This window comes from Puma concolor, chromosome A1 (genome assembly GCF_028749965.1).
Source record: "Puma concolor isolate L17-30 chromosome A1, mPumCon1.1.hap2, whole genome shotgun sequence".
NCBI lineage: Eukaryota > Metazoa > Chordata > Mammalia > Carnivora > Felidae > Puma > Puma concolor.
In genome coordinates this window covers 40,013,613-40,030,520 of record NC_141667.1, presented here as the reverse complement: position 1 = coordinate 40,030,520, position 16,908 = coordinate 40,013,613, and the positions used below count along the sequence as shown (strand labels likewise).

Sequence of the window (16,908 nt, the reverse complement as noted above, 5' to 3'; positions counted from 1 at the left end):
CTGTGATAGGAAACTGCCTTCATGCCTCACTAGGTAAAGAACTCTGGTTTCCAGCCTCGAAGGTGGGCATCACCTGCAGGTTGGGTACCTGCATGGCTCTGCTCTAGTGTGTCTGTGCCCGTGAACCTGCTTCACTTCTTGGTGGGGATTAAGGTGATGCATCACCCTATTAGTACCTTTGGTATCCCACGTGTTAGCCACTTCTCAAGACACCTGTTGCCCTGAACAACTCATGATAGCTAGTACCAACTGGTATCATTTTGCCCCTGCTCCCAGGTACATTTGCTCTGGCCAGGCACGATAAGGGAATAAAGCATTTCTTCATAGATGACCTCATTGGAAAATGCCTCGTTTCCTCTTGGTGGGAAGAAACGCATTATGTTAAGTCAGGAGTTTTCCACCCAGAAGCTAATTTTCTATGATTCAATTTAATGTTTATGGTGGACCTACTATGTGCAGATCATTGTGCTTGGAGTTCTGGTGTTTAGGGGTGGGGATACCGCTTGAGAGCTCATGTGGATAGTAGGAAGAGGCATGGAGAAGAAAGTGGTGCCACCTCCTCAGGGTCCGGAGAGTTCTGCTTTGACCCTTTGGGAAGGTTGGGCCCTCATCTGAAGGGCTGCAGAGGAAGTGCCCTGTGGCCTGTGGCAGAAAGTTTGCTCTTCTGTCTTTCTGGCATTGCTCTCGGTCAATAAACCTAAATAGCCGTGTAAGGTTTTCCTAAGGACTGACTTGTCCCTAAACTTCCTCTGTCCTACTTGACGAGGGAGAAACCTTTAATTCAAATTTTCCAGTTAAGAATAAACGTAGAGAGTCATGAGCCAGATGTGTTCCACACCGAGTGATATCAGTGGCCACAGGCTACTCACGGTTTCACCCACCTTGTTATGTGAATTTCGGCGTCATACAGCAGAGGGATTTTGAAATTGACCAAATTATCTGCCTTGTTTTCTTCAGAGCTTTCGCTATTGGAACGAACATTAGGAAATTACTTAAAGAGAACTATTATTGAAGTCATCTATCATCAATTCAAGACTTCATTAGGTTTTACCTTAAGGCTTGGAAACTGACAGATGCCTGATTCTGAAGGTTTTGAAGATTGAAGTCAAAGTTAATCATGAAAGTCACCTATAACCAAAATTAAAACTCATTAATCTATGGTGGTTTGTACTCAGGGACCAATTAAAAAAATGGTTCCCAGAAAAGCAAACTCACTCCAATTTGATCTGGATTTTATATACCTTAAGCTTTCATCTTTGTAGAATATCTATTTGTCCACCTTGCTTCATTTAGCATGCCTCCCCTTTAGAATCAGAGGGCTTACCTTTCAAGTGACATGTATAGATCATCACATCACAGGCATATCTCCTTCACTGAATTTGACAGCTCTGTGCTGATGTGAAACTTGCTTAGCAGGGGGTAACAAATGATATCTGTGACTCTGTACATCACTCTGACCAGTGTTGGTCAATAAATTAAAGAAAGAGAGAAAGAGAGGGAGAGAAAGGGAGAAACGGAGCGAGGGTGGGAGGGAGGGAGAGAAAGGGGTGGGGAGGGAAAGGGAGAAAGAAAGAACTCTCCATATTGTATGTGCTTTTGAAACGAATTACATGGGAGAAAATCCCACTTCTATTAATAATTTACAACATTCAGATATTTTAAAAGCATCCTCTAAATACGCAGCTAGTTCTTTTGTAAGGACTGTCAAATAACGTTACCTAACAAAGAAGGTGGAATGGTGGGGTGAATTAACACTAGTGCCGAGGAGGGACCAGTGTGGATTTGAGGATGAAATGCAAGTTGTACCTGTTGCTCTGTCTTTAAAGCTGGGTAGCCTACATCACAGGTAACAGACTTCTGAGATGAAGCAATCTGGCATACGACTTCTGTCCCATCAACCTGAAAGACACCAAGGAAACAATGACCAATCAGTATTTTGCATGTGTGTGTGCACACGTGCTTGCATACATGCTGAAAGATGTATAAACCACATGGACATCTTAGCAGAACTGGTTCACACTGAACTAACCTATTGTCCCCCAAGACTTGAAAATCTTACACTGTCCACATAGCTAATATACTACTTTTATTGCTAACAGGACACCCAATAAGCCAAAAGTGAGGTCAAATACTGGAATTTTCCCCCAGAAGTAAATCCTAGTTCTTCTATTTCCAAAGCACAGAATAAATTTAATATTTAGAAATGCTATCTTTATTACATACCTTTCTCTGAATATATTTGAAATTAACAGTTTCAAGAAAAGAGAACAAAATCATATGTTGGTGTTTGTATTTTAAATAACTTAAAGAATCTTTTTTAGTTTTCCTTGTGTTTTTTTTTTTTTCCTCTTTGAAAGAAGAAGTTCTTATTTGGCACAGGAAATTGAAGCATTGAGGTCAGAATAGATTTAGAATGTTAAATCTGTTAAGTTTGTGTTGACTTTAACTTGGATGAAACCATTTTTAATCCTTTTGTCAAGTAGGGAATTTGGGAAATCTCGGCTTTTCCCTCCTCTCCCCTTCATTGCTTGGTGGCAGAGGAGGGGCCAGAGGGGCATGCATGGCCAAGTGTGTTCCTGGTATAGTGATCAAGTCAACATGATTAACTGGCCTCGCTGGAATGCATCATCTTGGCAGTAGCATGGCCTGTGGTTACAAAGCCTGGACTCAGCTGTGGGACTCTCATTTCTCGGAGCAAGTGCAGCTCGAAGGATCTGTGCGGCACCACAGCGGCCTCCTCACACAGATGGTTTGAGAAGAGTTATGGTAGGTGTCTGGCCAAGTCTCAGGGCAAAGGAAAACCTGACCAAGCTGTGAAGCAGGACTGGTCTAGATACAGGGCCAGGCTATGTTCTCATGTGGTTTAACTAGCTGGGAGCCCCAAAGTTGGGACTGAGCACACTGAGGGGTAAGGCGCTTCTTCAGACAGCACACGGCCCACCGGGATCTGAGTGTGAAGAAGACGGCCAATTAACAACAAGCGGGAGACACAAGAGCAGTGAGCACAGGGAGTCATCACATACCGGCACGGTCCAGGAAGCGAAAAACAAGTTTTCTGAAAAATCAACAACAATTCCAGTGTTGTAGGCACTTTCCCTTTTGTTTTTCAGCGTTACTAAAAATGTTAACCTTTTGTTTTGGTTGCTGACAATAAAGGGTTGATCTCTGTTACAAGTGAAAAGGAAAGGAAGAAAATTATTAAGGTTAATAGGGCCAGTGTTCAAATCCTTCACTCATTTTAAAAATAAGAAGATAAAACTCTTTAGATTTGGAAGACTGAGAAAGTTGTTTAATAAACTATCTTCATAGTAAAATGATACAGACAACAAAGAAGTCAACGCTATTGGATTTTCTTCTTCATTGACTTTAATCACATTGTAGGGAAAGGAGCCATCCAAATACAAATTTTTTTTATTTCTTGTTGTTTTACTCCTATAAGGATGGTAAAAACTGAAGTTCAGATTTTAAAGATCTTTATTAGTTATGGATGTTTCTTTTGCAGTAAAAAATCTCCATAAACACTCACTTGAATCAAGAGACCTATTGTGTCTTATTTCTACGTTTTACGCTGAGCTCTGAAGCAGACTTACTGAGCAGCTGACAGCTGTTGGACATCTAGAACTAGATCAGAGATGCAAACTCCATCATCCCCACATTCCTTGTAGAAAGGGATCTACAAAAAAGGAAAAACAATCCTACACATTTGCTCTGGACTTAAAAACCAAATTGTGGAAGAATATATGTAGTATTATTCCATTTATATAAAGCCCAAAACCATGCAAAAATAATATTTGGGGAATATAAACATGGTTAGCAACACCAGGAAGAAAAAGCATTGATAAATGCAAAATGCAAGGTGATGATTTGCCTCGGGTAGCAAGAAGAATGTGGATGTGATGGGGATAGGGAGGGATACAGAGAACATAGGTATTGGTAACATTTTTTAAGTGGATGGTGAGCACAAGGTGTTTGGCTTTATTGAACACCTCTAGTGGGCCAGGCACTGCTCAAGGGGCTGGGAATAGAGCAGGAAAGACGACAAAAACTGCTGTCTTCGTGGAACTTGCATGCTGATGAATTTCACACAGAAGAGTGTTTCATTTAGAAGACTAACAATTGAAAAGTTCTGCCCTAGGTAGCTTTCAAACAGTACTGCAGGGACCGTGAAGCTTTCTTAGCCAGTCTGAATTCCAAGAAGGGCAAAACGCACTTACACTGAAGACCTTGGCCTTCTCAGAGTAGGCTTCGAGGGCAGGGCTGGTGCCAGGGTTTTCCAGACTGACATTGACACACAGATCCAAAGAGCTGACAACATCAGAGGGCTTCTAAACACACAGAGATACAGTGTAGCAGTTTTTTAGGGCACGGCAGCTTCAAAACAAGAAAATGACGACAAACGTGTCCACGATTAAGAACATAGTCTGCTCTCAATTACGTGGAGTTACCCTTGTTTTGAATTTTCAAGACTCTGGCTTCTTTACGGTCTTAATTCTGCTCTTAGCCTCTTCACTATTAAGAAACCTAGAGACTTGGGTTCAGTAAAAATCTGAAGCAGCATATCTTAGTTAAGCTTGTCAGTGATCTCGCTATTCATACACAAGTAGTTTATAAATATTTAGAGGATCTGCCCAATTTTAATGCTTAAAGCATCTGTTGGGGCACCTGGGTGGCTCAGTCGGTTAAGCATTCGATTTTGGCTCAGGTCATGATCTCACGGCTCTTGACTTCGGGCCCCGAGTCGGGTTCTGTGCTGACAGCTCAGATCCTGAAGCCTGCTTCAGATCCTGCGTCTCCCTCTCTCTCTCTACCCCTCCCCCGCTCATGCTCTCTATCAGTACATGGTTCTTGGGTTGTTGGCTAGGTCTTTCCAGTTCCTACTGCCAAGATTTAAGATAGTCTTTAGGTATCCTGACCAAATCTTTGGGAGGGAATATTATGACCTAGATGGAAGGTGCTCAGGGCCAGTGTCAGACAACGACAAGAGAACTCCCTTAGTCAGAACCTAACTTGCTCTGCAAAGCCAGATAAAGGGGATTCCCACATGGGAAACCAAGTCCCCCAAGTTTTGGCCCTCATGTACGTGAGAAGCGACACTGCCTCTTGCATGCATTAGATGAAGCGACTATCACTTGGCGGTCATTAAAGCCAACTCTACCCAGCTACAAGCACAACTTCTCCACTCCGCCTGCACAGCAACTTCACTCTGCCCTCAGTTCTTGTCAGGAAAGAACAGTATCTCTACAAATGGTAAACCCTAAAAATCCAATTTGCCTTTTCCTGATTAGTGATATTTGTTATCACCTAGTCCATTCACAGGCAGGATTTACTCCTGCCGTGAGCCCTTTTGGCGGGCAAGACTAGCATGGCGTCCTGACTGTAAGGAGAGGTTTCCTTAGCTGGCTGCAGGGTTGGCGCACAGAGTGGGTGTGGTGTTGATATCCAATATACTGTGTTAACTGAAACAAGATGGCTGCCCTGACCCAAACCGCACACATCTTCTAAAAACTTCACAAGGACACATTTGTGTGAAGAGGATATATATATGAATGACAGCCTGGCTGATTTCATTCCCCCAGAATGGACTCCATGTTTTATTTGATCTACCACTGAGCACAAAAATAGAGAATGAGAGCCAGCTTTTATTCCTTTAAAGAATCTGTATAGTCAGCATCTTAAAAAAGGTCCAGGTTGGGGCGCCTGGATGGCGCAGTCGGTTAAGCGTCCGACTTCAGCCAGGTCACGATCTCGCGGTCCGGGAGTTCGAGCCCCGCGTCAGGCTCTGGGCTGATGGCTCGGAGCCTGGAGCCTGTTTCAGATTCTGTGTCTCCCTCTCTCTGTGCCCCTCCCCCGTTCATGCTCTGTCTCTCTCTGTCCCAAAAATAAATAATAAATGTTGAAAAAAAAAAAAAAAAAAAAAAAAAAAAGGTCCAGGCCTTCATAAATAAGACTTCTTTCATATGAACAAGAAATTAAAACAATCAATGGATTTTAATTCCTGTGTTAACTTTGTTTTTCCAAATCATACTTAACATTTTTTGAGATGGGATCTATCATCAATCTATATCAGAAATATCTGGGAGTATTCCTCAAATCTGCATATTCCTTGGACGTTCAAATCCAGATTACTGGTGGTGAGGACCCTGAATATGCATTTTACAAACTTTTTTTTTGGCAATTCTTATACATTTTAAATGCTGAGAACCATATTCTAGGAAAATTCTTAAGAAGTTCTTTTAAAACTGATTTCCTGAGGAAATCACACTTTCAAAGACCATTACATGGTTTCTAGGGGGAAATATTCATATAATTTATAAAATAAATTTCCTGTGGGAAATTTTCCCGAGAATTTTTCCTACTTGTGAGATTTTCAAAATTCATGTGAACTGTAGTAACTGTGGCATAAGATTAGAATAATATTTACCTCATAATCTACCTTTCTTGTCCTATATTAATTTAAACCCAATAGTGGAAATCAAAATTGGCATTGTTCATTTCAGCAGCTTAAAATAAAATTTTTCCCTGATAGGAAAATGCTAAAATAAAATTTACTATCTACTAAAAGCTCTCCCTGGTAAACATTTAAGAAAGCACTGTCTTCGATTTCTTTAACAATCTTATTTTTTAGCTTTTTGGTTGGAATTCCAAATAATATTTCTATGCTATTAACATATTAATAGAATGTGACCATATATTAGCATAAAGATAACAGGATTTCCTGCTCATGAACTTAGACAAGAAAAGCATTAATTAGAAGGGCAACCATTTTCTAACTTGTAAGCTTCGTTTTTAGACTTGGACCATTCATTAGTCTCTAAGAGGAAAGGAGGTGACAGAGATGACGGAGACCTTACCTGTATGTGGATGATGTACTCAGAGCAACTCTGTGTTTGACTTACTATCATATTCTTCTGCAGGCATCTTTCATTATTTTCTTTAAATAGCCCCCTGGAGGTTACTCTGGATGAATATAGGTCTGCATCAATTGTGATGTTGTATATAATGGCTAGGATAAAAATCACAAAGAAATGTTAGTACAAATAAACTTTTACAGAAAAACCATCCCTGCCTAATTGTATCTTACTGGGTGAAGTCAAGGACTTCAAGAAAATATAAAAACAGTCTTTACATTGATGGATTGTGAACTGCAGACATTTGTAATTCACACTCTGGTGTGACGTAGGTGACTGTGGATACAGAGAGAGTGATTCAAAGAAGCGTGGCTTGAAGCAGTGGGAAGAAAAGTAGACTTGACCGAGGAAATCTACTGAATGAATTTGGTCAAATCACTCACTTCTCAAGCCTTGGTTTCATCACCCCTAACATGGTGATATGTCAAAGAAAGAAATAGCTACCGAGTACCTACAATTGAACACATTCTTGTATGTTATCTTATACAAGTTTTACTATAATCCCAGAAAGTGGATATTATCATCTCATTTTTCAGGTAATAAACACAGTAAAAGAGGTAAAATAAACCAGCTGTGTTCACAACAGCTAGGGCATGGTCAGAAATAAAACTGCAGTAATTAAAAAAATTTTTTTTTAATGTTTTTATTTATTTTTGACACACACACACACACACACAGACTGTGAGCAGGGGAGGGGCAGAGAAAGAAAGGGAGACAGAGAATCTGAAGCAGGCTCCAGGTTGGGGCGCCTGGGTGGCTTAGTCGGTTGAGAGTCCAACTTCAGCTCAGGTCATGATCTCACGGTTCATGGGTTCGAGCCCCGTGTTGGGCTCTGTGCTGACAGCTCAGAGCCCAGAGCCTGCTTCAGATTCTGTGTCTCCCTTTCTCTCTGCCCCTCCCTTGCTCATGCTCTCTGTCTCTCAAAAATGAAAAAAAACATTAAAATTTTTTAAAAAAAACGAAGTAGGCTCCAGGCTCTGAGCTGTCAGCACAGAGCCCACCACAGGACTCGAACTCAGAAACTCTGAGATCATGACCCGAGCTGAAGTTGGACACTTAATCGACTGAGCCACGCAGGCACCCCAAACTGGGGTAATTTTGAAATCAGAATTCATTCTTTCACTTTCCATGCAGTTGTGAAGATTAACTAATTTGAGTGTTAACTGAGATACTCTGAGGGAACACTCTCGATGCTTAGTTCAGGGAAGGCATGCAACTCTGCAGGAATAAGTTTGGAATCCGATGGACTTGGTTTGAATTCTAATTCCACCATTTATGAGTTCTAGGACTTTAGGCAATTTGTGTAACCTCTTTGAAACTCCATTTCCTCATCTATAAAACAGAGATAATACTACTAACCCAGGGAAATGAAAATGAAAAAAAATGCAATAAAAACTGATGTCAGTTGCCAATACACAAAGTATCAGAGCCTTCAACTAAAGCTATCCAAAATTGAGAAAGAAAACCTGATGTTATTCAAAGCATCAGCTGCCTTATCTGGGCTTACTCTATCTTATGATTTTCAATATTTTAAAGATTGAATAGACTTCCCAAAAACATTAATTCCACAGGTTACATTTAAAATACCTATTAGAGATGTATAGTTTTTCTTGCTCCAAGAACTTAGTGAAATTCACAAAGATAGATAAAATAGAAGTGAATCAAATGAACTAAAACTAAGTGGTGAAAATAATACAAAGAAAAAATAATGTCAGGGAGGGGAACATAGCTAGGACAAAGTTAGTATACATGATCATATGATTTCTTTTTTTTTTTTTTTTTCCAAGTAGTCTGGTAAAAAGGTATAGTCTGATGGGCATGAATTTTTTTTATGTTATTAACTTTTAAAATGGAGTGAGCATCTGATACAGGAAATAACAAAGACCATATGCTTTATAAGTTTAGTTTTCAAAGTTGTGAAGATGGGATTCAGGTCTTACATACTCTTATTGCCAAGCAATTAAGTGACAAATGATCACAACTGGCTTGTCTGTATGGATCTGAAGACATCAAGGAAAAGGTACCCAATGGGAAGAAAGAGCAAGTTGAAGGGAAGGACATTCTTGAAGTCTGCTTTCGAGTGTCTGGTAACAGAGGAGTGAAGCCCCGTCAAAAAGTGGAAGATATAGGAGGCAAATCCATGCTTTCAGGCCAGGAGAGCTAACCAGCCAGCTATTTCTGCCAACTAATATATTTCCCAAATTCATGTTTTAAGCAGACCAGCCACTTAATGTCCCCCTCCCCCCCCACACACACAGTTTTTATTGAGATGTAAGGGAGATGTACTGAGTTTTAGTTGTAGAGTGCAGTTATTTTGTATATGTAACTATTGGCAAATGATTACAATAATGTTCATTAACAGTTCATCCCCTCACACAGTGCCAATTCTGTGTGTGTGTGTGTGTATATGAGAGACAGAGAGAGAGAGAGAGAGAGAGAGAAACGTTTAAATCTGCTCTCTTAGCAATCTTCAAATGTACAACACAGTACAGTATTGTTAGCTATAGTCACCATGCAGTACATTACATCTAGCCACTTAGAGTTTGTACGGGAATGGTTTTTGACTCAACTATCATGGCTACTCAAATGGACCTGCTCCAGGGCAGGTCTGTGAGATGTGCTACTCAAAGTTGGGTCAGCATTTGAGTACCTGAAAGGAAAAATGCCAGATAGATACAAAAAGTAGGAAACTATGGAAGACATGCCAGGATGGGAATCCAACTTCTGCTTTGTGTTTTTAACCTATGTATTTCTTGGTATGAATCATGACAAAGGCTGAAAATATTAGAGGCAGGTTAAGTTGGTTTGCTAACCACTTAATGAAACACTTGTAGGAACTGCAGGTGCCTGAAGTGTAGAGCCAGACTCCGAAGGAAGGAGGATTAGAACCCATGAAAAAGCCTCAAATGAAAGAAGGCAGTGTTTGATCGAGTGCTAAATCAATTGCTATGCTCTGTGGGTGCTGGAGCAGGAGAGACGAACGTGAGGGGCAGTGGTTAGAAAGGACGCGGCCAAATTCTGAAAGAGGACTTGGCTGGTCCAAGAGCGAGATGACAGTTTGTCCAATTTTCCTCATTCTCGCCTTCTGACAGGTCACATATCAGAGTTTTATTCACTTCACTGCATTAGAGCATTTAAAACACTGGGTACAAACTACATACTGGTTTATATCTTCTCTCTCATTCTTTCACGCATATTAATTTCTCAAAAATAGGAATATTTGGGGGGCGCCTGGGTGGCTCAGTCGGTTAAGCGGCCGACTTCGGCTCAGGTCATGATCTCGCGGTCCGTGAGTTCGAGCCCCGCGTCGGGCTCTGTGCTGACAGCTCAGAGCCCGGAGCCTGCTTCAGATTCTGTGTCTCCCTCTCTCTCTGCCCCTCCCCTGCTCATGCTCTGTCTCTGTCTCAAAAATAAATAAAACATTAAAAAAAAATTAAAAAAAAAAAGAATAGGAATATTTGGTACCTGTACTGAACGCTTCGTATCTAGGCCATGTCACAGCTGACACACAGCATACTAATATGGGTGTATACCATGTGTGTGTGTGTGCCCAAGGTTTGGGGTGAGGAACCGATGGGTAAAAGAAACTTGAAGGATAGAGCTGAGCAAGCCTGGGACTAGATCACAGAGATAGTAACTTTCTGTGGCAGAATGTGATCTTCTCGAGATAGTGAAGGGAAGATCTAATCAAACCTTCCATGTCTAATTAACTATGCTCAGGCACCTCAAAGGAGTGGCAACTGAAATGTCTGCAAGACCCTTATTTCTTTTGGCCTAGAAATCCAAAGTATAGGTGACATTCAGGACTAAAACTCTACAAGCACACCTATCTCCACACAGATTATTTCAGGCCAACTCACCCACTTGACTGTTTTGCTTAGTAGGTCTAAACTTTGCACTGAAACAGAGTTTGAGTTTTATGTCAGCATTCTTGTTGACCAAAGTAATTTTTTCTGGCGTGAAAGAAGCATCCACAGATACATCAGCGATACTCTGTGACCTGAAAGACATAAACGGAAACAGATATTTTCCTGCCAAGTGCACACGTGATAACCTTTACCTAGAGGACCCGGGGCCAGCATTATCTAATCATTCTCTGCATGATCTAAGCACTTTAGTGCTATTTCATATTTGAAAGCCCTAAAATAGCATCTAGGGATAATGTCTTTTGTGTTTTGTGACTGTATTGCCAGCCCAATCCACATTTAGTATTTGTTTAATGCATGCATGAGTGCAGGACGTGAGTCTGCAACCTCTTTGCAAATAAATTTCCAAAGTCACGGTCCCTGTTGTGTTTTGCCAGCTGGAAGCAGTGATGTTTCCTCTTCCCACAAATGGAGGGGACAGAGCGGGTGGCAAGGTGGGGGTGGCAGGGCTGAGGAGGGTCTCCCTGTCGCCTCCCTTAATAGTTGCCACTGATTCTTGGATGTGTGGCTCATGACCATGATGGTGGCAACTAGCGTGACACCAGAAAGTGGTGGAGGCATCTCTCGGGCAGGGTGCTACACATTTCTGACTCTGGCACAGCCCTTTAGATATCTGAAGGGCTTTGCCATACACATGGCCTCATTTGCTCCTGTAACAGTCCTGTGAAACAGAACAAATATTGTCTCCCTTTTATTGGTGAAAAAGTCTGAAACAAAAGAGAAAACATTTGGTAACTTCTCACTTTACTGAGTAACAGTTAGCAAGTAAGAAATTAGAACCCATGGTCTCCTAGTTCCTCTGCCAGTAAAATTGTCAACTTCATCATAATGACTCTTTGTGTACACGCCCCAGTATTTACAAAGCAGCAAGCAGTAATGAGTAACTTCATTGTTGTGAAAAATACAAGAAGATGCAGAAAACATTTTTTTTTTTTTTTTAATGTCAGGAACCACCTGAAGGACTTGAGTCAACTGAAAAACTGACTTAATTAAAACTCATTAATCAGGTACCTATAAGGCCCCCTAGTAAGCAGTCATAAAATATCCAATAGCAAATGCAATGTGTCCTCAGACCTACAAGATCTAAAATGTCTATGTGAATGTTTTCTGTAAGTCAATCTCTTTCTTTAAGTCAATCTTTTATCCCAGTGTAGATGGTGCCACTGATTTAAAAAACAAGTTTACAAAATCATTTCAAATTATTCTCAGGAAGTTACCCAGAAAATCCAGTCTCAGCACCTTGTAAGAATGTGACCAGAGAGGTGCCTCGGTGGCCCATTTAATTAAGCGTCTAACTCTTAGTTTTGGCTCAGGTCATAATCTGATCGTTTGTGGGTTTGAGCCCCATATCAGGTTCCACACTGATAGCAGGGGGCCTGCTTGGGATTCATTCTCTCTCTCTCTTTCAAAATAAATAAATTTTAAACAAAGTATTTAAAAAATTAAAAAAAAAATGTGACCACAAAATGGCATGAACCTAGCTTGACTAATCATTTCAATAAATTGATCTGACTCCATGTATCTTGACTTGTTTGAAGAATCAAATCCACCTTCAAAGAAAAAACTTTGGTCCTCACTGACTATATTAAAAGGGAACGTCAGGGTATCTGGCTGGCTCACTGGTGGAGCGTACAACTCTTCATCTCAGGGTTGTGGGTTCGAATCTCACTTTGGGTGTAGAGATTAAACAATATAATCTTTAAAAAAAAAAAAAGGAGTGTCATAGGATAGTAATAATCCAGGCTACCAAGGATGAAGCCCACCAAGATGGCTCGAGGGTGATGTTCACTGAAACATGATTTCTTATAAAATTTTTAAAAAATAAGTCACATAACTATGTTATCATACCTTGTGTTTCTCTAGTAGCACACTACTCTTAACTTACTCTTAATTTATTCAGTAAATATATTTAAAATTTTTTCAGTCTTAGATGTCATCCAGGAGTTTTTTCCCCACATTAAGTTTTCATTAAGATGATGCACTCAAAATAATGCATTTTGTCTTTTAAAAGCACAAGTGAGGGGCGCCTGGGTGGCGCAGTCGGTTAAGCGTCCGACTTTAGCCAGGTCACGATCTCGCGGTCTGTGAGTTCGAGCCCCGCGTCAGGCTCTGGGCTGATGGCTCAGAGCCTGGAGCCTGTTTCCGATTCTGTGTCTCCCTCTCTCTCTGCCCCTCCCCCGTTCATGCTCTGTCTCTCTCTGTCCCAAAAATAAATAAACGGTGAAAAAAAAAAAAATTAAAAAAAAAAAAACAAAAAACAAAATAAAAGCACAAGTGAAATATTGTAAATAGTTCAGTAAGACTCTGAAACAACACATAGATATGTGATGTTTTTCTGTTCTTGAAGTATTTGGGCTTTTAAAGCACATTTTTCAACAGAGACCAACGAATGAATGAAATATATTTTTGAGGAGGACTCTTGATCAAATTCTTAATTTCCTTCTGATTCCAATCCCTGGCCAACCCCATATATTTATTTTTGTCCTTGAATCACATAGCCCTGGAATCCCTTATTGTTCCTCCCTGCTCTTCAACTCCTACCGAGGTCAATGGGAGGTCAGCTAAACCTAAATAATGGCTTCTTGTTTATGACTAATAATTTCAAAAGTTACTTCATAACCACATGAGAAATTACACTTTACTTGTGTGGTCTGAATGTTCGGTATTTTTTAGGGCATTCTCATGAGGTTTCCTTTCTGTGAGCTGAGGTAAGGCTATTTGAAAGATAATATTCAGTAATATCTTGGATACCATTTCAAAGCCTTTGTCTTTTCTATGTACTTTTTCTGCTCACCATATAGAGAGAAGAGGCACTTGATGGCAACATTAAGCAAATTTTTTTTTCTCCCATGAGGAAAAACACATTTCTTCCTTTATATAAACTATGATCCATAAACGTCCTAGAGTCTTTTATAATGCATGTGGTATTTCCACAATTCCTGCACAGCTATCTGCTGCTCTACTTAGCAGGTCATTTTTTAGTTAGCTAGTTTGTGTCTGGCTCTCCATGGACTCACCAGAGCTGAACCACTTGTCCAAAGGCACCAATGGACACATCAGTGATGGAATCCCCATTTAAATCACTGTAGCCATCCAAAGATCTCCCAAAGTACTGGAGATGGCTCCTAAAGGCTCCATCAGATCCCAAGATTTTCTGAAAGAGCAAGTTTGACATGAACTTATAATGCACAACAACTGAAGTAGAAAAAAGGAGCTTTTATACAGCACTGTTAGATTCTCTATACAGCCACTTCTCAGGTTGTTTTATTCTCCACAAAATTCCATTGGTTTTTCAATCACAGCCTTTCTCATCGGTTGATCATTCTTGCAGCCACGTCAAAGAACCAGCATGAATCTTTTAATATAAAAATCACAAAGCAGAAGGAGATGAGTGGACGGAGTGGGATTTGAAGGTTGTGATTGCTCTCTTAGCCCACTTCCTTCAGGACTTTACTGGAAAGTTGCCTGATCAATGAGGTCCTCTTGGTCACCCTTTAGAATATCTGATAACTCCCATACCTGAACTTTAAAAAAATTTTTTTTAAATTCCCTATCATTTATGATGATCTGAATCACTTTATCTCATTTATTGTCCCTTAGTCTTGACAAAAACATAAGATCCACGAAGCGCAGAATGATACTCACATGTCAATACATCACCATGGAACTCACGGATTACCTGGGAATACTTCATGCGAATGGTGCCCTCGTGACCATTGTAGATGTACACAGCTCCAGAGTTCTGATTTTCCAAAGGTGAACCAACTATTACATCATTAAAACCATCCATGTTGATATCTGAAAGAGCTGCAATCGCTGAACCAAACCGAGCATTTTCAACACCCTTAGGGCCTTCAAGAAATTGGTGCCAATTCAAAACGCCCTTGGAAAGGGGAAAAGGGGATGATTAAAGCAAAACCTTATAATTTTTATCATTACAATTCACAGCAAGTGATGCCCAAACCAATTTTTAAACTGTTAAAAGTAGACAATTTTGAATCTAGATTTCAAAATCCTCTACTTATGATGAGAATCATACCTAAGAATTCTAGCAAGTAAATTCATAGGATATGTGCTCATAGACCAAAGTGAAAGGAGGGAATTCTCTTTACGGTGACTGTACAACCTACATAAAACTATCCATACCTTTGGCTCCTTTTCCCCTAAACATTAGACTCTTTACCTGTTTCCAAACCTTTTGATTTAAAATTTGCTGATGAAAATATACTAGTATCTTAAATAAAATTAAGGTGGAGACACAAAAAAACACAGTATCTTAATTTAGACCTTTACTTAAGAATTACTGAAGAGTGGCATAACTATAATGGGATAGGAAGTCAAAAATGAGACAGTTAGGTTCTGGTCCAAGGTGGCAACCCTGAACTCACTTCCTCCATGGAACATACCAAATTACACCTATTAAAAGGATAATTCCTCCTGAAAAAGAACTGAGGGCTGACTGAACAGTTACTGAACAACCAAAGATAGAAAAAATGGCAAGAGAACAACAAGAGAGATGGGAGCGCAGTAACAAAGGGAAACTGATGCAGTGGGAATGCATAGTACTGAGCGACCAGGAACAGATTCCTCTATTCTTGGCACAGAAAATAAGCCACAGTTTACAAGAGCAATTAGCATAGAAGATGTGGTGTGTGTGTGTGTATACACATACACACGTATATGTACATGTACCTGTATATGTATAATATGTTTACATGTATAAGTATATGTATAATGGAATATTACTCTGATCAAAAAGAATGAAATCTTGCCATTTGCAACACCGTGGATGGAACTAGAATGTATTATCCTAAGCAAAATAAGTCAGGCAGAAAGACAAATACCATATGATTTCACTCATTTGTAGAATTTAACAAAACAGATTAACATAGGGGAAGGGAAGGAAAAACAAGGTAAGAATAGAGAGGGAGGCAAACCATAAGAGACTCTTAACTACAGAGAACAAGCTGAGGGTTGCTGGAGGGGAGGTGGGTGGGGGATGTCTAAATGGGTGATGGGTAGTAAGGAGGGCACTTGTTGGGATGAGCACTGGGTGTTATATGTAAGAGATGAATCACTAAATTCTACTCCTGAAACATTATATGTTAACTAACTTGGATTTAAATAAAATTAAAAAGAAAAATAAAAGCAATCAGCATATAAAATAGACAACACTAGAACTCTGCCACATGGTGGAGGCAGTTTTAAAAGGGCCAAGGAGTGGTAGCGACACTCTCTTCCCTTCTATCTTAGAAGCACAGACTGGAGCAGGGTCCGAACACCCTAATTAGTGGGTTCAGATGCCATAACAGGCAGCTCTCAATACTATTAAACAAATTTTTTTAATGTTTATTTATTTTTGACAGCGAGACTGAGAGTGCATGTGCCTGAGTTGGGGAGGGGTAGAGAAAGAGAAGAATCCTGGAGTAGGCTCCAGGCTCTGAGCTGTCAGCACAGAGCCCAACGTGGGGCTCATACTTGGGAATGCTGAAATCGTGACCTAGACCGAAGTCAGACACATAACCAACTGAGCCACCCAGGTGCCCCATGGTCTCAACACTATAAATGGCAGGTCTGGTCATCACAGGGAGCTTGCCACCTCAGCAAGCCCAGGGTCTGCAAGCCCACACCAGCTTCTGTGGTACCAGGACACAGAAAATAAGCTGTGGAATTTTAGGGCTCCCTTTGTTTTTGTTTTAAATTTAATTAAAAAAACCAAGTTTTAATTTTTAAATTTTTAAAGTTTAAAAGAGTAACTAGCATATACCGTCCAGCTCCAGCCAACCAGCAAAAGCCACTAAGCACACACAGTCTGCACAAGCGGACACCATACACAAGTACCATTCACCATCCTTCAAGTTCAGGAGCAATAGCCATTCTCCCTAATCCTCAGAAACAAAGTCAAGCAAAATGCAGAGACAGAGGAATACATTCCAAAAGAAAGAAGGAAAAACCGTAGAAAAAGAACTAAATGAAACAGATAAGGGACATGGTGGATAAAGAATTTAATGATTGTGAAGATACTGGGCTGGAAAAAAACGTGGAAGATCTCAGTGCCACTTTCAATGAAGACA

The 16,908-nt window shown here is 40.3% G+C and overlaps 1 protein-coding gene across 2 annotated transcripts in view; it reads right to left on the bottom strand.

The window, feature by feature from the left end:
• Positions 1-16,908, bottom strand: part of ITGA2 (integrin subunit alpha 2) — a 121,619-nt gene that overhangs the window by 18,675 nt on the left and 86,036 nt on the right. For both annotated transcript variants that reach the window (XM_086678605.1, XM_025923501.2), the window contains exons 14-23: positions 14,514-14,717; positions 13,852-13,988; positions 10,769-10,908; positions 6,852-7,003; positions 4,215-4,325; positions 3,591-3,673; positions 3,024-3,165; positions 1,807-1,899; positions 1,052-1,128; positions 882-965 (exon numbers count right to left, since the gene is read on the bottom strand). In XM_086678605.1, coding sequence (XP_086534731.1) covers positions 882-965; positions 1,052-1,128; positions 1,807-1,899; positions 3,024-3,165; positions 3,591-3,673; positions 4,215-4,325; positions 6,852-7,003; positions 10,769-10,908; positions 13,852-13,988; positions 14,514-14,717 — 1,223 coding nt within the window. The remainder of the gene's footprint in view (positions 1-881; positions 966-1,051; positions 1,129-1,806; positions 1,900-3,023; positions 3,166-3,590; positions 3,674-4,214; positions 4,326-6,851; positions 7,004-10,768; positions 10,909-13,851; positions 13,989-14,513; positions 14,718-16,908) is intronic.